Raw genomic sequence first — 22599 nt, 5'->3', positions numbered from 1 at the left:
ACAGCATATGGAGCTTCAGTTGTCTGATGATGCTCAGTATATTTTGTGGCTGCAGTAGTTTCACTGTACTGGCCCTATACAGAGCTGTAATGAAGATCTGGAAGGATATGTTGATAGCTCAAATACCTCTTCCCACCCACGGCCTCAAGGACATCATGTCTCCTGACATGAATAAAGAATCTTAACTTAATGTCCAGCACTCTTGTATCTACTGCGTGTGTCTAGTACTCTTGGTACTTGGATGTAGTGGATTAAGAGTGCTTCATGTGCCAAGTGTACATAACTCATTCTGAAGTACAGATAGGATTTCATCAAGTGAAGTTCTTCTGTTTTCAACATTTTGTAACAAGGACCTTTTTCTGCTGATCTGCATATAAATTATCTAATCCTTTTAAGTTATCCAGATGAAAGTCTTGTTAATCACAAGAACCAGTTAACAAGCATGTATGCACAATACAAATGTTTAGAATGACAGCTCAGTGGGAGAAGGAAGGGGAAGATGTGATGTAATGGTTATTCCTGAATGCATTGTAACTGAAGTACATATGAGCACCTAAACTAGGTCCGATTGTAACATCAGGCATGAACACTCTCCTTTTCCTGTGTATTGAATGCCACATAGTACCTTCAACTGAGTATTGTGTGTCACATAGGTCCGTTCAAATGTGTATGGGTTGTCAAAGAGGTCATTCAGTTGTGTATTATGTGTCACAGAGGTCCCTCCAGCTGTATATTAGGTGTCATAGAGGTCCTGTGTATTGGGCATTGCCGAGGTGACAGTCATCTGTGTATTAGGTGTTATAGAAATCACTTCAATTGTGTTTTTCACTGGGTCTGACAGAGGTCCCTTCAACTGTCTTAGGTACCACAGTGGGCCCTTTGCTGTGTATTGAATTTTGCAGAGGAACCTCCAGCTGTGCATTGGGTGTCATAGAGTACTTTCACCTGTGTGTTGGGTCTGACTGAGGTCCCTTCACCTGTGTTAGGTATCACAGAGGGCCCTGTGCTGTGCATTGAATATCACAGAGGAACCTTCAAGTGTGTACTGGATTCACTGATGCCCTTCAGCTGTGTATAGGGTGTGATGGAGGTCCCTTCAGCTGTGTATTGGGTGTGATGAAGGTCCCTTCAGCTGTGTATTGGGTGTGATGGAGGTCCCTTCAGCTGTGTATTGAGTGTGATGGAGGTCCCTTCAGCTGTGTATTTGGTGTGATGGAGGTCCCTTCAGCTGTGTATTGGGTGTGATGAAGGTCCCTTCAGCTGTGTATTGGGTGTGATGGAGGTCCCTTCAGCTGTGTATTGGGTGTCACATAGCTGTGTTAGGTATTACCGAGGCCCTTGTGCTATGTATTGGATATCGTGGAAGTCCCTTCACATATGTATTGGATGTCATGGAGGCCTTTTTGATGGAAGCTGAGAATCCTGTAATTTTCTGTATAGATCAGAAGTGCTTTTAAACTCAATTTGGACATGTGAATCAATCAATCATTGGATGAGGAAATCAAGTATTAAATCACCTGCTCCTAAAACTTCTGTCAGTCAATATTTCTATTAACAACATGTAAATTCCTAAATGCTTTTATCAAGCAACTGCTATTACTGGCATGAGGGGCTTATTAACCTGATATATAACTTCATATATGCATTACTAACATTTTAGAGTATCGATATCTAGAGAAGTGCAGTTACTTTATTAGGGTGTAAATTTCTTCTGAAACCAAACGAGCATCAATACCTACAAGCCAAATTATCAAGACTGCCATAAATAACATGTTATGAGTTTGTATTTTTATTTACCCTTGGTTAATTTTCTGTATCAATATTTACGAGGCAGTGCTGTTATGACGAGTTGATCAAGTGAGTGTGCATGATGCTCCCAGTATCAAGTTCCTGCCATACAATAACTGGCTATATACCCCGCATCAGTGTGTGTATGGCAACATATATCCCTTCCGTTAGCTTTCTGCTGTTTACTGGCAGGGATCACTTTTAGGTAGATGTTAGATAAGAAATATTAACACACAACATGATTGATATATGTGTTCTTGTAGCATGTCCATATACTTGATATATTAAGAATGCTGACGCAGTTGTAGCATCAGGTTTTATCATTTCTTCATCGACATGCATCTGTTTATCTGTAGCTGTGGTAAATCAGAACAGTCTGATCCTGTTATGTTACTCAACATTCAGTTAAACATATTTCAGTGGTGGGTGACAAATTATTGCTAGTGTTTATCAGCTGAGTATCAACAATGTCATATAAGTCATATTATAACTGTCATACTGTAAGTTGCACTATAAAGTTTTATGAAGGAATTAATGAATACTGTAATTGTAGACACAGTTGAATGCACATGTATGTGCCGGGATATTGATATATGTAAGCTGGAGCCTAGAGTAACATTCAGATTTGACATGTTGCACTATGACCAAAGATGATATAAAGGTGTATTGTTGTTTGCTATATTGGTGTATAAGTGCTACTGTCCCTATTGCTATCTCTTCAGCTGGCCGAGTACTATCTGGTAAGTCTTGCTATTGTTCTGCAGCATGTGTAGATATTACTAGAAATAAATAAATAAATAAATAAATAAATAAATAAATAAATAAATAAATAAATAAATAAATAAATAAATAAATAAATAAATAAATAAATAAATAAATAAATAATGCTTTTTACATCTGGGCAACCTTCATCGTATCTCCTTCAGCTTGGACCTATCATGCTGAATGTTACAAGTCCATAGTTCCGTGCGTGATAGATGAAGCATCAACTTGATTAGTCAATCAAGTGAAATGTTTAGATTATTAATGACTTTGGAAGTCATCAATGACTCCTCAAAGGAAAGATCTAACATAACCAAGTCACTTTACAAGCTGAATTATTTTTGCTTCAGAAAGTTGAACTTGTTTTGGTTACATTTCTGAATTTCTGGAGCGAGGACAGTAATTAATGGAATAAGTCATGTTGATGTTCCAATGTATATCAGGAGAAAGCTAAATTAAGAAGAAAATGATTATTGTAAAAAGTCTTAATTTACATTTAAAAGATGATTACGTTGTGGCTAATTGATTTGGTTGGGCAGCTGAACACCTGCCCTTCTCTTGTTCATGTGATTGCCTTGGGAATGCCTGCACCATCTTCACCCGTACTGCTCATTTTCAAATGTCAGAACCATGATAATTCTCAAATCTCATCCAACAAAGCAAGAAATAGAAATTTGTAATCAATAACATCAAGATAGCATTCTTAATCTTTAGTTGTAGAACTTACTGCTAGCTACTAATCTGATATGCTGGATCCCACAATAGCTAGATAATGTAAAATGTCTAATACCCAGCCAGTATGATAATGGCCTCAGTCCTACACAGAAACAATGAATTTGAATAATGAAATTTTACAAGGCACCAGAGTGATATTGCTCAGTGATCTTACTGCTAGAATGATAATCTAATATCTTAGTGTATGCTTATGATAGGGAAAGTGATAAGAAGCTTAGTGGAATCAGACACCAAGTGGGTATATATTTGGATATATACAATGAGCAGTTGGTATATAAAAGAGATTATGATCATATAAAGCATGAATGTTGTTGAGTGACATAGAGCATGTTTGGTCATATACCTGTATATTAGGCTACAACAAGCCCAGTCAACTGAAAAGAATGTGGTTTGCTGTGCTGAGTTGTCTCCCTTGGGCATGCCTGAAACTTAGGATCACTGGTTTGAATCATGATTGGGGTTTGTCCTCTCCATGCACATGGGCGTCAGCCTACATGATGGTAAATCTATAACACCTGCATCATTTCAGGCTTTCCTGTGTTGCTGACTTTCTAATATGACTGAAATACTCTTCAGGGTGACATTAATGAGTGCGTGAGTGAGAGAGTGAGTGATATGAACACGATGAAGGAGGACAAAGTGGTCAGTGCTGTTGTCAAAATGCTCTGTTAACATGATGGATTTTTCAGTGTAAATTTTAAGAAAGTATATCTTTACATACTGATCATAATGAACTTTGAACATGAATCTATTTTTAAAATGTTTGAGATGTGTTAATAACCAAACATGGTTCAATATGCATGTAAACTAAGCCAGAATATTCTTCAAGCACAGTTGGATTACAGAAAGGTTTAATCTTTTGCTCTTCACATTTCAAATTCCCATGTGAACACAATGTGTGAAACCAATTTTTTATGCCCCCCGCTTTGATGTAGCTGGAACATTGCGAGAAACATAAGACCATACTCATTCACTCTGCAAAATCATAGGATCAGTTAATGAAATGAAACTAAGATTAAAACTGTTCAACATTTTTAAATCTAAATTTTATACTCAGGGTGAAATAAAAAAGGAAAGATTATTTCATGGATAGAAAGTTGCTTTGTGCAGTGTTTCTGTGAAGCAGACAATGTTCGTGCTGTTCTGTGGAATATTTTCTTATTACTGACAAGAAATCTTATTCACTTTTGTGAAATTTTCATCTGCAAGCTAACACAGCATTAACTCATGCCTCAATGTGTTTTGATTCATGAATAGCAAAGTTCTACAGATAAATCGATATGAGCATTTTCAAAAACATTCCATCATCATAATGGAAAATAAATATAAAATCTAGTTAACATTTCTTCCAGCAGGAATATAGCACTATGACAAGTGGTTATATAACACTACATTTTTAACACACATCTCTGTGATCATTATGATGTTCACTGCAGGAATATTGCTAAAAGTGGCTTAAAACTAAACTCACATGTCCCAGGCCAGATAGACGAACTCTTGAACTGAGCCAATACACATCTGAAATATTAATCTACTTGAAACAAATGGAGGTACACCCAATACATGTAATCTAAAATGACAGATGTATGTTATATGACTTTAAGTTAAAGGAAAAAGTGATGCTTCTCCATTCTGGTCTGTCACAATGCATTTGTGGCATTAGAATTTTGAGGTACTGTTTCACCAATTCAGTTTCAAACTCAGTTAAGAGATAACAGATCGATGAAAACATACAGTGGTATTCAACTCACAATATGATCATCTCCCAATAAAAGGCGAGATGGAGAGTAATAAAGGTTCTGACCATTTGAGGATAAAAACTAATCAAGGATGTAGGTACGTCCCAGTGTAAGCCAGTTAATGCATGGGCGCAGTTTGTGTACAGGATGATGAGAACTTGCTTTGAAGGTGCATTGAACCAGTTTTTGATCTGGTGACATTAAGTAATACCATTGTCTGCCAGTAGATAACATGGTGTTAATCACCAGCCTGTTGTATAAACCTCCGTAACAACCTCCCAGATGAGGAAACTGTGTAGATGCCCGTGTATCCTGTACAAGTAGCACAAGTAGCTCTAGAGTTATTGTCCCTTGGCTTCACATCATGATTGTAGACATAATGTACACATCTCTTCTGTATGGAGTAAAGGTTTGTTTAGATTGAACATGGATGGCGTGTTTTGAAAGACTGTTGTACATTCTATTAAACATTGTGGGGCATGGCTTACTAACAGTGAAAGACATTTGCCACCTGGTTCAGTGTTTCTTTGCACTCCTCTTTGACAGCTAGACTATGTGAACTAGCACTGCAGAAAGGCATCCTGTAACCATAGTGACCTAATATGGTTTTCTGCCAATGGTGTGGAACCTCCATTAACACTTGTGTGTGGTAGTTCTTCAGTCTTTGTATGTACATGGGGCTGTTTGTGGCTTTGTTGATATGGATTCCACCTCCATTGGGTAACTGTTGTTGTTTAACTAGAGACGATGGAAATTCGGTATATTTGTATTTGTTGTGTTCCTGTTTTTATATCATTCCTGTCTGTCATTGTATGAGTGTGTATGTTTGTTGACACATCTGAGATTGTTTGAGAACGTTGTACACCACACACAGTGGAAACAGCTGCATAGTATGCTCTTGCTACAAGGCCTGGCATATTGAATGTTGAAAGACATTTGCCTCTGATGTCTTATATAGATTTCAAATGATGACTAACTGAACTGCACTTTCTTCAAAAGTTGTAATATTGTGATCAAGTTCACTTTTGTCTCACATCCAGGCACAAATATTTCAGACAAAGCTGTGCTCTACTTCATCTTTCTAAAATAGATTATGACAAATGTGACCAATGTATTTCTGTCATATGACAGTCATGTTGCTGTGTAAACAAACACTGCTGTTTATAAATGCCTACACCGCTTCTGGAGGATGAGTCCGAGTCATCCATTGTCAGCCTGTCTGGGCAAAGCCCAATAGAGCCTGTGTTAGCATGGTTGTCATATGTTTCATGCTTGTCTATCATCGTCTTCTCTGAAACCACCGACTGTGTGATCCTGATGCCTTTCAGCCTGAATATTCATGTAAAGTTTTGTTTATGTACTACTCAAAAGACATTAAACAACTCCCTTATCATTTTCACTTGACTACAGGTAATCTGTCATTGCTCTGAAATAAACAACAGTCATGGAAAAAATGCACCTTGTGCTTTTTAATTTCTTGTGAGTGATATGTTCAGAAATATAGTTGTCATTTGTGAATGGCATTTGTTATGTTCTCCTGAGAAGCAACAAGGTGCAGAAAGACAAAAAAAATATGCATATAAATTTCAAGCAGATTTCAAATTTCAAATCAGTATTAAGTTGTAGCAATTGCCTTGATCTCCCAGAATCCCAAGGAATTAAAACTGACAAATTAAAACTGACTGCAAATGACAATAAAGAATCCCAGTCAGCAAATATCATATTCAACATTTAGCTGAGGCCATTGCTAAAAAATATCCTTATCTAGTTTAGTTCAGTGAACTCAAGTACATTTTTGCATCTCCATCTGAAGTTCCATAACTCCAAGTAGTTGAATTTGTGAAAGTTAACTTTTTAAGTAGAAGCTGTGTTAGATGTTACATCTGAAATTATTGTAGATGCAACAACTAATTTCTTCATTTGTTTATCCAGAAAGTAAGGAAATATTGCATTAAACATTCACTGTCCATCAATTCATCTACCCAATGATCCATACTTCCGCCCACCCATCCATTAATTCATCTACCTAATGATCCATACTTCTACCCACCCATCCATCAATTCATCTACCCGATGATCCATACTTCTACCCATCCACCCCCACCCATCCATCCATTTGTCATCTGTGTCCATCCAATGATGTGCCCATGCATCTGTTTGTCCATCCATCATCTGTCATCCGTCCACCTGTCCACCCATCCAATGATCCACCCGTTCATCTGTTTGTCCATCAATCCAGGCATCTGTCTGTCCATCAATCCAGGCATCTGTCTGTCCATCCATGATCTGTCTGTCATCCACCCACCTGTCCATCCATCCAATTATCCACCATCCATCCATCTGTCCATCCTTCCATCTGGTTATACATCCATTCAATGATCCACCCAACCATCTGTCCATCCTTTCATCATCCAATGATCCATATGTCTGTCATCCTTCCATCCATCCAAAGATCCATTATCATCTGTCTGTCCATGCATCCAGTTATCTATTCATCTGCCTGTCTGTCCATCAATCCAATTATCTGTCTGTCCATCCTTCCCTGTAATAATCCATCCATCATCCAACCGTCCATTTTTCCATCCAGTGATCCATCCATCCATCAGCCCATCCATCCATCCAATGATCCATTAAATCTGTCTGTCTAACCATCGATGCACACACAAGAGTCACAGTGCCATTGTGCTAATAATCTTTTGGATTTTTACATGATATATCAATGAAACTTGTCACCCAACAAAAAGATCGTAAGTAAAGGTATAGGGGCAGATTTAATTGTTGCAATTTTTGGTATTTTTAATATTCTTTTGAAAAATATACCTTTGATGATTAACATTCCAGTCCTTGAGTTACTCTGTGGAATCACCTCAGGCTCAGATTGTGAATACAATCATGGCTGCTGTTTCCTCTTCTGCTAAAGTGCCATCTGATTAGAGAAATTGGCTGAGCTCAAAATAATGGGTGAAAACTACCCTATGTCCAGTGCTGACTCCCATAAATATGATGACATGATAGTTCTGTAGAAAACTGAAACCATTTTATTTCATCACCAGCTTTTAAATCAGTCCAAAAGTTGTTTCTAGTTTCCAGTTAGATTACCATCAAAACACTGAGTTCATTGTGAGCAGGTATTTGATTTAGCCTTTTTCCAGAATACATGAATACATTTATTCACAGATTCATTAATTTAGTCATGAATTCTATTACTCCCTGCCTCGCAACAGAAAAAGCCAAATGCATTTTGTATGATTTTCTTTTCAGGAAATATTTTTAGTAACATTCTTTGGTCTGGAGTACGCGATCCGCTTGTGGTCCGCAGGATGCAGAAGCAAATACATGGGGCTGAAAGGGCGGATCCGGTTTGCCAGGAAACCCATCTCCATCATAGGTAAGTCCAGCTTCTTCTTGACATTTTTCATGTGGATTTGAAAATTTACCCAATGTATCTTAACAATCTCCAGTTCATCTGAAGTAAAACATGATTGGTTTGCTTGTTGTTGAACCTCTGATCCTGGGACCATTGTGTGTCCCAATACACAGACCCCATAATCACCAAACAGTGTCTTTGTACACAGACCTTCCCTGTGGTCCACCTAAAGTGTTTCTCTATGCAGACCTTCTGACTGATCCACTGAACAGTGTCACTGTACAAAAACCTTCCCTGTGTGTGAGTGATTGAGTTTAGTTTTATGCCGCACTCGGCAATATTCCAGCTATATGGCAGCAGTCTGTAAATAGTCGAGTCTGGACCAGACAATCCTGTGATCAACAACATGAGCAACGATCTGCGCAATTGGGAACTGATGACATGTGTCAACCAAGTCAGCGAGTCTGACCACCCAATCCCGTTAGTCGCCTCTTATGACAAGCATAGTTGCTTTTTATGGCAAGCATGGGTTGCTGAAGGCCTATTCTACCCCGGGACCTTTACGGGGCCCTTCCCTGTGAAACATCAAACAGTGTCTCTTTACACAGACCTTCCCGTGATCCATCAAACAGTGTCTCTGAACTAACACCTTCCCATGATCCATCAAACAGTGTCTCTGTACTCAGACCTTCCCATGATCCATCAAACAGTGTCTCTGTACTCAGACCTTCCCATGATCCATCAAACAGTGTCCCTGTGCTAAGACCTTCCCATGATCCATCAAATATCTCTGTACAAGGGCCTTCCCTGTGAAACATCAAACAGTGTCTCTGTACACAGAAACATCAAACAGTGTCTCTGTACACAGACCTTCCCATGATCCATCAAACAGTGTCTCTGTACTCAGACCTTCCCATGATTAATCATTGTCTCTGTACACAGACTTTCCCCATGATCCATCAAACAGTGTCCCTGTGCTAAGACCTTCCCATGATCCATCAAACAGTGTCCCTGTGCTAAGACCTTCCCATGATCCATCAAACAGTGTCCCTGTGTTAAGACCTTCCCATGATCCATCAAACAGTGTATTTGTAGGCAAAGCCTTCCTCTTTGTTTTGCCTTTTTCTCTCTCAAGTGGATTACTAGATTATTTAGAAATAACACCAGGTAAAGGTTTAAACTTTCACTAGGAAAATGCATTCTTTATATGAATCCTTGTCCAACATACCAAGTGTTGTAAAGTTCTGCCCAAGGGACAATCTGGCAGTGAAAATATTGATGGCTCGATGAAAATAAATCAGTGTGTAACATGTAAAGTGTCAATTACTGGGATGGAAACTGTGCTAGACTGTCAAAAATATATAATGATTTGAAACATGTTTAATGCAATGTGAGACAAGTGTTCTTCAAGCCTATCCATTATGGATCTACATTTCAAGTGAAAGCCATTATTTTAAGGTTTGGCAATTAGATAAGATAGAGGTAAGGTGCTGTCATATGAACACATCACAGGTGCAACAGTTACATAGCCAGTGTCTTGCAGTGGATGGGCAATGTAAGTCTCGTTGGTTTATGTGTTTTGAACAAAGCCGATTGCACATTGATGTCAAGGTCTCAAGTCAAGTCACTTCCCATGTTTTTCCATGGCAGGGAATGCTGAACTCACCTGGTATTTTAGGTAGTAATTCTTTATCTTGAAAAACATTGAATCATGTATGATGTAGGGAAATTACTGTAAATGCAAATCAAGGGAAGGGAATGTTTCAAAATAAAGATTGAGGTTTTCAATAACATACATTCCTTGTTCACTTGTCCCTTAGGGCCCATGCAAAGATGTACCCTCAGGGAACATAAAGAAATGTTGAAGGGAACATGAACCCATTGGTCACGAGGGACTGGTGAACAACTTACCATGTCAGTCCTTAAAAATTATCATTCTTATCTGTCAAACTTGGTACCACTTAGTATTATCAATAACTCACACGACTTGCTCCAAAACATGTCTGTTCATGTCAAAACATCAGCACAGACACACATGTACTCACACATTCACATACAAACATTTCATATGAAAGGCTGATGGTGCTGACCTGTTCAACATTTCAAAGCATTCTGTACGAGGGCCTAGATTTTCCTAGCTTTCTTAGTGCCAAGGTAGTCACAAGTGCTATACATTAACATTACCTTACAACTATCTTAGCTCTAAGAGTTCTTTGACAATCTAAGCCTGGGCTATGAAATACCAGGAAACCAATAACCAATGTGTATGGTTGCCCAAAGTTTGTTGCCTGGCCACCCTGCAGTATATGTAGTGTACCACTCTGTATGGATGTGTATAGCCTCAACTGATATCTATCTCACTGATGTCATACTGTTAAATCTCAGTCAGCAGTGCTATCACCTGGCATTGTGTGAAAAACATCAATGAATTATGGACAAACCTGGGTCATTCCCTCACAAGTCACCTCAGTCAACAGTTACCCGTCATGATTGCTGGTTTGAAACAAGAATTTAGTTTGTTAAAGCAATTTTAACCAAACACAGTCATGTACACATCTGCAGGCACACACACATGCACACATGCATGAACACACATATGAGATCAGACTTTGGCTGGCTCCTGGAAACAATGTGAGGATTTTTCTTCTCCATACGGTGTACTGAAGGTGAACTACAGTACTCTTTCAGTTGTGTTCCTTGACTGACTGGAAAACGTACAGCCAGTGTGACAGATAAGGGTTAATTATTTTGTTCAGGGACGTGATTTGTAATAAATCAAGAATGGACTGTTAACTTTGTTTCTTCACAGGTTTCCAGTAGACATTATTTTGACCCAGGCTTTGCATAATTTGTCACATCAGCTTAGGGGCTGGTAACGGTACCCCAACCCTGCTGTTGGATGTGTTTTCTGTATTTACATGTGTCACAGACAGAAGAACTGTATTCAGTGTACGTCTTAATAGACATGGAGGGGAAGTTAGAAGCAATACATGTCAAAGAATGAGTAATTTTGTGTGATGTTTTTATGAAGTGTTTGGGCAAATCAATACCGAAAATCACATTTCTGTGCAAGATTGCCAATGTGATTTCACATTTCCCTGAACCTTTGGGTGATTGCTTTTTGTTTCCTCTTTGTGGTAATTTTTTTCTCAGTATTGATTGAGTTTGCTAAAAAGAATCACTTGTCACTTCTGTGGAAGGCTGTCAACCCAAGGTGAAGGTCATCCTCCTCATCTCTGATATTTCACTCAATCATTCAGAAGGGTCTCATACGAACTTTTAATGAAATGTCAGTTTTATTGATTAAATGTGAATTATAATATATCTCATATGTCATGTGACAGTACCGTAGGAAAGCAGAGGAAAAAGTCCATGTTCTTCATAAATGACTGAAGTGTTTGATGTTGTCACTTGTATGATCTGTCAGTCAATCATTGTCGTCAAATGGTTTACTTAAGGTCCTGTCATTAGGTGATGATCTACATGTGAAAAATCCCATATAAACTAAGGTATTTTATTGTCCTCTCAGGTGAGTTAGCAATCACATCTGAAGGAACATTCTTTGCCACATCAGACATATGTTGAGATTACCTGTGCCACCAAGAACATACTCAAACCAACATGTTGTATGTTGTCTTTGAATGGCTTTTAGAAGTGATACCCATGAAAGGTGAAAATTTATGGAAGTCAACATCTTTATTCCAAGGAGTGTGACAATACAGAGTATTTTCTTACTGAATCCTTAGATGAATGAAAAACTAGGAAGTAGACAGCTGAACTGTACACATGAATCAGCAGTGATATGTTAACAATGGTGGGCAAAGTGCAGCCAGAGGTTAACTAGCTCTGACTTGTAATGGTACCAAACTAACAGAAACCAGAAAATAATCCATACATGAATAGTTCTGTCAGGTGACCAAGCACAGACAGGCAGTGGAGGAGGATCATAGCACTGACAGGCAGTGGAGGGTGATCATAGCACACACAGGCAGTGGAGGGTGATCATAGCACTGACAGGCAGTGGAGGGATATCATAGCACTGACAGGCAGTGGAGGGGGATCATAGCACTGACAGGCAGTGGAGGGGGATCATAGCACTGACTGGTTACAGTGATGACATAGAAGACAAGTAATTAAGTTAATAAGTCCCAAGGGCTAGATGGGTATGTTAAATGGTCTTGGTTTGTAGCTGATTGGGATCTCCTGATGACCTCTTGTAATTTGCTTCAACAAAGATGTTGGTGGACAGGCTTCTCAGGTGGCATGGTCTTGTTTCTTGTGTTCGGAAATGGTGGATTTCAAATTGAGTTTGTTGATAGATGTCTGCTGGTGAGGATTTCACCAATGTATGTCACCACAACTGCAGAAGTTCTTGTATATACATCTTCTGCGGTTGGATTGAACTGTGGTGCCTTTGCCATTGGGGTGTAGGAGTGTCTAAGTAGTCTTGCCTCTGGAGTGGGTCTTGTCATCTTTAGTGGATTTTTTCTTCATACAATTTCTAAGGTCTGTGGTTCATGATGGTAATTTTTTATTCTTAATATAGCATATAAGTATTATTGCCCCCGCTGCAATGCAGAATGGGGGAATTATGAATTCAGCAGCGTCCATCCGTACGTATGCCCCGTTTCTTGTTAACATGGTATCTCATGAACTGCTCCACCCAATGTCTTCAAATCTGATTAAAAAATCTACGTTGGGGGATTACACAAACATCAGTCAATTTGGGTGACCTTGACCTTATTTTCAAGGTCACCATGACTGACCACTCTTCAAACTCTTTTTTATGCAATATCTCATGAACTGTTGTACCCAATGTCGTCAACTTTGGCGACAGCCTACATTGCAGGATTACACAGACATCAGTCAATTTGATCTTATTTTCAACATGACACTTAGTCCACTTTTCAAACTTATGTTAACGCAATATTGCATGAAACATTGCAACCAGTGTTCTCAATTTTGTCAGTAGCCTACATTGGTTGATTATGCAGACACCAGTCATTTCATGCACCTTGTGTGTGAGCAAAAAGTAAAAAGTAGTGAATATGTTATAAATATTTCATTCTTCTTTAGTGGCAAGGGACATTGCCATGTTAGCAGCAAACACTTGTATATTTTGGTTCTGTTTGGCCTTACTTTGACCTTATCTTCAAAGTTAGAAGTGGTAACTAACTGGTAACTTTGTTTACACAACATTGTGTTCCAGCTAAGAACATGCACAGTCTTGATGTCAGTCAGTGGATTGTCTGATTCAGACTTGATCGTATAATTCACATGACTGGAATATTGGTGAGTGTAGCATTAAACAGCACAATAATTACCAAACCTTTGACCTTCTTGTGTCAGTGTTATAAGTGAAGTGTTTTTTAGCATCTCAAAAACAAGCTCATTTCAAAGTATATGATTCAAATTTAATTTACGATTCATGGATTCATGTAAGATTATGATGCTCCAATTTCAGACATTTCCACAGTTAAAAAACATTTTCAGTCAAATATACTTGTCCATTGATTTTACATTTGTAGGTCTGACAAGTTTGTTGTTTAACACCACACTCAGCAATATTCCAGCAAAATGACTGTAAATAGTTGAGTATGGACCAAGAATCCAGTGATCAGCACCGATCTTCAATAGGGATATGATGACATGGCAACCACTTCAGTGTAGATCTGAGAATGTGATCAGTTTGGTCTGATGTCAGTTTCAGTATATCACTCTGGACCTGTTGCCCCTTATACAGAACTTGTACAGTTGCTGGAAGTTTTCCCCACATGATATGTTAGCATGATCTACTCCAGTTGATGTAGTTCCTAGTGAAACACACGTTACACTATAAAAGATGTCGTGATCCTGCTGCATTGCTACAGCATATGCCACAGAAGTATGATAACATCTATCGTAAGGTGGATCAGGGGAGGATTTAGACCAGTTATGAACACTATTTGTGAAAATGTGTACATGTGTTACACAGTAAGCAATAACAAGTTTTTGTTGTTTGAAGATTTATGTCTTTCATATAGTGTTGTTGTTTTTTCAGATTTGATGGTTGTGGTGGCGTCATGTGTGGTGTTTACAATTGGATCTGAAGGCCAGGTGTTTGCCACATCAGCAATAAGGTGAGTTTGAAATCAGATCTGAATGAGCATCCTTTGCCACATCAGACACATGGTGAGTTTGAAATCAGATCTGAATGAGCATCCTTTGCCACATCAGACACATGGTGAGTTTGAAATCAGATCTGAATGAGCATCCTTTGCCACATCAGACACATGGTGAGTTTGAAATCAGATCTGAATGAGCATCCTTTGCCACATCAGACACATGGTGAGTTTGCAGTCAGATCTGAATGAGCATCCTTTGCCACATCAGACACATGGTGAGTTTGAAATCAGATCTGAATGAGCATCCTTTGCCACATCAGACACATGGTGAGTTTGAAATCAGATCTGAATGAGCATCCTTTGCCACATCAGACACATGGTGAGTTTGTGGTCAGATCTGAAGGACAATCCTTTGCCACATCAGACATATGGTGAGTTTGCAGTCAGATCTGAAGGCACATTCTTTGCCACATCAGACATATGGTGAGTTTGTGGTCATATCTGAAGGACAATCCTTTGCCACATCAGACATATGGTGAGTTTGTGGTCAGATCTGAAGGACAATCCTTTGCCACATCAGACATATGGTGAGTTTGCAGTCAGATCTGAAGGCACATTCTTTGCCACATCAGACATATGGTGAGTTTGTGGTCAGATCTGAAGGCACATTCTTTGCCACATCAGACATATGGTGAGTTTACCTCTGCCACCAACAACATGCTCAAACCAACATGAAGTATTCAGATCTGAAGATTAGCTTGTGCTTATTTTGTTACTTTACCAGTGGTTGTGATTTTGATTGGAAATCCATAGTTAGTGCTATTATTTTATGCACTAACTAGCATAATGTGTTTTTCAGTTAGAATCGGTCAGTATTCAAGCTTCTTTGTCAAACATTTTAGATGCTGTACCCCTCAGTAAATGAATTTTGTGATTGTGGTTGTGGATCTTGGCATTATGATGAATGTTTGATTTCAGTATCATGTTTTGTTTGGTTTTGCTGCAGTTACTTTTTTGATAACCCAGTATTTAAGTTGTCAGCATATTTAAGGTTTAATGTAGATTTTACTCAACAATATTGCTTATATGATTGTATATTGGTTTAGAATATGATAATTCTATTCACAACATGTTATGAATTTTATGCACAGAGGCCAATTTCATGAAAGTGTTTTTCATGATGTGCAGATGAACTTGGTCAGGGTCAAATTTGAAATTTAGAGTGCAATGTGTCAAGATGGAGCATTGTGGCAGCCTGCTCTTAACAATCAGTTATTAGCTGATCGCATCACGATATCGACTGACAAGTAATAGAGATGATTTGGTTGACCAAGGATGACAACTTGCCCACAAGACCATTTCGTCAGAACAACTGTGTTATGAAACAATGTGTCATGAAGTGCCTCTTGAACTGGAGATGAGTTTCACAGAGCTACAGGTGTTAGAGTGAGCTGACAATTTGTAATCGGGTATGCCACCACAAGCACAGTGAAGTTGACGCAGGAGGAATGGAATGAACCATGCTGATATTGGATGCTCGAATACAAGTATGCCTCATCTAATCCAGGATTGTCTTCTGATTAGAAGTGGAGTCACAAGGTTATAGACATGTAACGTATTGATAAGGCAAGACCAGTTTTCTGTTATCCAGACAGTGTGTAGTTCACATGAATGAGTGCGCACATGCACACACCAGGTGTGGATGAATGTAGCGGCCTGCTTGTAGACCACATGGCTGCAGACTGTACTTAATTTGGAGTTAATGATGGAATACACCGTTAAAGAAAACAGCTGTTTGTCGTTGATGCCAAGTTCATCACAAAACAGTTTGACTTTTCATGATTAATGACATAATGGATTGTAGGGTGGTGTGGCCAATCATCTCAATTTGATGGTCATCTGACGTTCAACAACTCATGCAAATCTCAGTTAGATGTTTCTCTTACACCATGAAACTACTTATCTTTGAAGATACATCATATTGAATAGACCCTCCTTTTTTCATAGCATAAAATTAAAATAGTGAAACATTTTTTGTTAGGTTAATGCAAGATAACAGTAATTAGATTGAAAAATATTGTCAAAACACCTTCTGTCATGAGTACTTCATCATCACCAATCAAAGCATGAGGAAACACTATTGTTTCCCAAATGAGATATCCTGGGTATATGTTTGGCTTGACACTGACCACAGGGGACCATATTAGCTTTACTGATATGACACCAACGTTTGCTTTCATCAGTCTTCATCTCCTCCCTGAGCACCATCACAGAACTGTCATCAGGTGGCTGCAGATCAGGCAATTCATTAATCTTAGTGTATTTCTGGTGACAGTCCTTGTCCCACCTTTGATGATGTTCGTTATTATGTCTGACAGGAAGCAGTTTTTGCAGCAGGCAGGGGAGCAATCAGATGCTGGTCAAATTTGTGTTGCAGATGCTGGGGAAGAGTTGAGAGGGGATCATAGAAGGTGTACATTTACATTGGTTGGGAGCTGATAATTGTTGTGTTTTCAGGCACTTGGCACTGAAGTGGTTTCATATGCTTACGAAGAACAACTATGTAGCATGTTGTGATGCACTTCTCTATATCCCTGATAGTGATCTGTCTTGGATATCACATACATCTATGACTGTTATCTGTCTGGAGATATCACATACATATACAACTGTTATCTGTCTGGGGATGTCACATATGCATTTTTCTGTGATCTGTCTGGGATATCACATATATCTATGACTGTTATCTGTCTGGGGATGTCATGTACATATATATGACTGTGCTCTGTCTGGGGATGTCATGTACATATATATGACTGTGATCTGTCTGCTGGGATGTCACATACATACATACAATACTGTGATCAGTGGTTGGACGAAACATTCAAGACTGGCTGTTGTGGCTGGCATTTCTGTTTTTACTAGTCATGGAGTATTTCTGCAGGGTGATGACACAAATAGTTTTACAGAAAAAGCCAGTTGCAGATAATAAGGCAGTATGCTGTCGTCTTAATTTCATTTCATTCTTATTCAACAAAAGGAGGATTGTCATGATGAGCCTTTCAGCAGTCATGGAGACGTGAGGTATCGATTAGCGGTGATAGGATTAAAGCATCGCTGGCAACAATGCAGCCATTTCTGTCTCATTCAGTGTTCTAATTCTATATTGTATACTTAGGAAAATGAACTGATTTTCTTTGTTAATTTGTCAAATGTCACATCTATGAAAATTTTCCCCAGTTTACAGAATGATAACTTTGTAAATCTATCTCCATACTGTTACGCATGTTTGTTTTGTGATGTGAGAGTGTTTTTAATAGTGCCAAAAGCAAGACCAGTGATCATGTGATATCCTACAGTATGATATATTCTTCATTCTGTCCCTAGGTGTATAAGCAGCTCAAGTGTCAAGTTCAGTCTGGGGGGATTTATTCTATCTGGGAAGAATGATATAGCATCATTACCTTTATCAACTACTGCTAGTTAAATCTTGGGCAGTGAGGTAGATATATACATAGTTCATTCTCGGCAGAAACAAAGATATACTGGTACGTCAATCTGGTGGATGAACATGAGGTTCTTTCTCTGAAGGGAGGTCAATATGATGGTGCTTCATTCTGGGTGGTACGTACTGGTGCTTCATTCTGGATGGTGCAGGGGATATACTGGTGCTTCATTCTGGATGGTACCATTGATATACCAGTGCTTCATTCTGGGTGATACAGGGGATATACTGGTGCTTCATTCTGGATGGTGCAGGGGATATACTGGTGCTTCATTCTGGGTGGTACCATTGATATACCAGTGCTTCATTCTGGGTGATACAGGGGATATACTGGTGCTTCATTCTGTATGGTACAGGGGATATGCTGGTGCTTCATTCTGAGTGGTACAGGGGATATACTGGTGCTTCATTCTGGGTGATACAGGGGATATACTGGTGCTTCATTCTGGATGATACAGGGGATATACTGGTGTTTCATTCCGGGTGGTTAGAGAAGATAAACTGGTACTTCTTTGTGGGTGGTTAGAGGAGATATACTGGGACTCCATTCTGGGTGGTTAGAGGATGTCTACTGGTGTTTCATTCTGGGTGGTTAGAGAAGATATACTGGGACTCCATTCTTGGTGGTTACAGGAGATATACTGGGGCATCATTCTGTGTGGTTCGATGGATTCAGCCTCCTGTGACTGTAGACATATTGCCATCACACTGTAACCTGCTGACAGATACTACATATTAGTAAGGGGTTTTAGGCTTGGTTCTGCTTTTGTTGTACACTACTACATCGTTACATATATATTATCATGGTATGTATGTTATTCCCTCTGCCATTTTGCAGGGCAGGTGGGGTTGCCAAGTGGTTAAAGTGTTCACCTGTCACGCCAAATACCCAAGTTTAATTCCCCACTTGAGTACAATATGTGAAGCCCATTTTGTGGTGTCCCCTACCATGATATTGCTAAAATGCAGCTAAATGCGACATAAAACTAAACTCACTCACTTGCCCTCTCTGCTATTCTTTATGCTTCATAAGTTTCGTTAAAAAAATCCTCGCATTTGCTCTAAATGTAAAACCTCAGGTGATGCACATGCCTTGTTCCTAGTTTAAGGTTTTACATTTTCCCTCCAAACCGAGGGGAGATGCGGCGCCAGTATTCCAGTGGGGACATGTTGGTGGTTCACTCACTAGGAATGGGATGGTAGATGCACTGATTCAATTATGGAGACATTAGCTAACACAAGACTATTAAATATAGCTTCAGTGCTTGTGTATTTGGAATACTGAGAGATTAATGACATTTTATAAATGGATATGTATGACACTTGGGAAAAGGTTTTTTCTTCATTGCTGCCTACTTAATGGTCATTGTGAATGTTGATCTTTACTTGTTTCAATTTGTGCTCATTGCTCAGCCATTATTTCATGCAATTGTAACTCCTTTTCATAAATTGTGATTAGTTTTTCTTAAAGTTTAAGGTAATTGACAAGTAATATCAAATCAGTATGAAAATAACTCTCAGCCTGATTGGACATTCCTTGATAAGAATAGCTGTAATAGGAATATGTATATTAGACTAGACAACAACAGAAGCACCATTATCTATAGCGTGAACCTGGGCGAATGAAACTAGAGACAGTGAGCTCTGGCATTGTCTATTCCTAGTACTGTATTTATTCATTTACTCAACAACATATACACGTAGACTAGTAAAGCTATGAAGAAGTCTATTTCATACTGAAATGGATTTATTGGACTAGACCAGTTTAGACTAATGAGCTAGCATAATGTATGCATATTACCTTATACCTGCACTCGAGATTTCTTAGAGGTAATTTTTCCAGAACATTACGAAACAAATAGATACACAAACATGACCATTTGATGATGCATATTCTGAACATGAAAAAGTCAAAATTAACGAGTGTGTCATAAGAAACAAATGAGAACATCAGTGATTTGTGATGCAACCATGGAGTTTAATCATTTTTGTCATTAAACAATATTATGTTATCAACCATGGATACAGACAGTCATGTAGGTACTGTGGTCATAGACTTATGAAAATATATAATTTTGATAGAAATAGATAACTGTTTAAATAGAAAAGAGCACAAGTGAGAGCTCAGATAGCTATAAGTGCCAGTTGTAAGTCAGTGTTAATGTATGAACCGGAAAAGTTAGACATGCTTCCTTTAAGGCTTTAGCAGTTGATTACATTATTTAAGGATTGACTGTGTATTTCTTTCGTTGCATTGAAGTATGAAACTAAAAACCAATGTGCAAACTGTATGAATCCGCGTAGCGGATTCTTACAAAAGTTTACACATTGGTTTTTAGTTTCATACTTCAATGCAACGAAAGAAATACAAAGTCAATCCTTATAATTAAATTCAGCAACAAATACTATACCCTGTCAACAATATTTTCTTTAAACATAATCATATTCATCGAAACAGATATCTTTGTTACCACCGATTAACATTTTCGGTGTAAGAATTCGGTAATGGCGTGACATGGCTCAGGTGACTCATTTACATAATATGACACGCCTGCCAAACCATTAGCCAATCAGCATAGAGCACCCCCAAACAGCTGTCAATCAACCAAGCTAACATCGGTAGGCGAATCAGAGTGGAACAACTCAACGTGACGCGTCCCGGTATCGGCAAAGTTTCAAGTTCAAACGTTTGAATTACTACCTGCGAACTGAAAGAGACAATTTGAAAAGTGAGAAATGAAAACGGAACCCGATGATATGAAGTTAGTGGAACTGAGATTGTTAGTGGCAGCAGTATTTGCGCAAGTAGAAAGAGGCTGTGATGTGACTGGGATTGCGATGCCATGAGCTGATGTTCCAACGTGCGCATGCTCTTGTCGAGGCGTTCCAACGTTATTAACGTTCACGGATAATTTTGAGTTGTTTGTTTATGTTAACCACAATGTATCACTTCAGTGTTTACCCAAAGTTGATTAAGTTACCCGGGTGCAAGGGAATTCCCTCGCTGTGTAAAGGTATTCCCCGACGTTCCTCAGGTCCGAAAGTAGTCCGGTTCGGGGGGCGTGGCTTATTTTTTTTCAGATTCATTGGGAAATGAAATCAAAAGAAATGCTCCCAGTTAACCAATCAGATTGCCAGAATTTTAATGCACACAATAAAAATTTAATTCTATATTTCATAATTTTACTCTGTCAATGATAATTTTACTCTGTCAATGATAATTTTACTCTGTCAAGGATAATTTTACTCTGTTTTGAGGGTATCAGTAGTTCTCAGTTATTAGACTTGGATATCTCAGTTGCACAGATTATATTTCCCATACAGCTGAAATATTGCTGAGTGTTGCATACTTTGGCTACTTCCTTGAAGTTAGTTCACCAGACTGGCAATAAGATGAGGGAATATTTCAGTCTTTTGTTGTCTGTCATCAACAGTTTCATCTCTTACACAGAACAAATGGGGCTGCAACACACTCAGTTCCACCCTGCTCTGTTGAAAAGGTTCACATATTCAACGTATGAAAAGGTTCAGTATGGCAGTCACAACAGTCCATGTTTTACAGTTGTACTTTGTTTTAACCATGCCCATAAACTTTCCCCCAAAATGTAAAGAGGCATCTTATTCTTGAAGTCTATTACGGTCATTCTGCCATTGCTTGGCATTCATACATGAAGGAAATGGTCTAATTCAAGGACATATTTCCCTCAAAGTTTTCCTTTTGCAACAACTGGAGGATGAACTTGAAGAAATTGCAGAATGTCTTTCCAAGCTGACCTAGTTAGGTCATCAGCCAAGATGGATCAGTCAATCTCTGTACTCACCGACATATGTACTGTATCATCTTCACGTGAACAGGAAAAATGTTTTTAAAGATGATAATCTTGTTATGGCCTTTGAAAATATGTTTGTGGATAAGTCAGTGTCTAACTGGCTTAAACATATTATAGACTGCCCAGGCAGCCACTTTTCGTCTTTATGGGATGTTCAGTTTTGGTGAAGGTCTTTTGCATTTTACGTCAACAATATCTGGTTCTTCATGATATGACATGTTTACTGTTGTCAAGTGAAATAATTCTGGATTCTTAACTTGTCTTTTTCAAGATGTGAATCATTCCTGATGTTTTTAGGTGAAAATGTGCCGAAATTTTCTTTTTTTGTGTTATTTTAAATTTTCCCCTCATTTCATCTTCACTCATCACATATTAATCTTGAACCAGTAATTATATATGCAGTATTACCTTCCTGTGTTACCATGGCAACAAATGACCTAAATATTAAGGAAGACAAAATTGAATCATTTGTTAGAGTTAAGCTAATGTAATCATCTTTCAAACAATTGTTTTATGAATATGACACAAAATATCCATCAGGAGCATTATGGAAATTCATTATGGAGAATGATGAAGATTTTAATATATCCGATTTAAGACTCTATCTGTTGGTGGATCCCCGACCAGTGTTGTGTACCACACATAGTTGATATAATGAATGATGAATTGGCTTTGTTCTGTCAGTAACACCATGCCATGAGAGAAGTCATTAGCCTGGCGATGTGTGCCGGTTAGGACGCAGCAGTCAAACATCTATAATTGACTGACA

At 38.6% G+C, this 22599-nt stretch overlaps 1 protein-coding gene across 1 annotated transcript in view; it reads left to right on the top strand.

Annotated features, from left to right (window-relative positions):
- The window catches only part of LOC137286332 (potassium voltage-gated channel subfamily KQT member 1-like), a 116932-nt gene that overhangs the window by 57147 nt on the left and 37186 nt on the right, over positions 1 to 22599 (top strand). The window contains exons 4-5 of the mRNA XM_067818122.1: positions 8286 to 8412; positions 14432 to 14510. Coding sequence (XP_067674223.1) covers positions 8286 to 8412; positions 14432 to 14510 — 206 coding nt within the window. The remainder of the gene's footprint in view (positions 1 to 8285; positions 8413 to 14431; positions 14511 to 22599) is intronic.

Source organism: Haliotis asinina, chromosome 6 (genome assembly GCF_037392515.1).
Source record: "Haliotis asinina isolate JCU_RB_2024 chromosome 6, JCU_Hal_asi_v2, whole genome shotgun sequence".
NCBI lineage: Eukaryota > Metazoa > Mollusca > Gastropoda > Lepetellida > Haliotidae > Haliotis > Haliotis asinina.
This window is presented reverse-complemented; position numbering and strand designations above follow the sequence as displayed.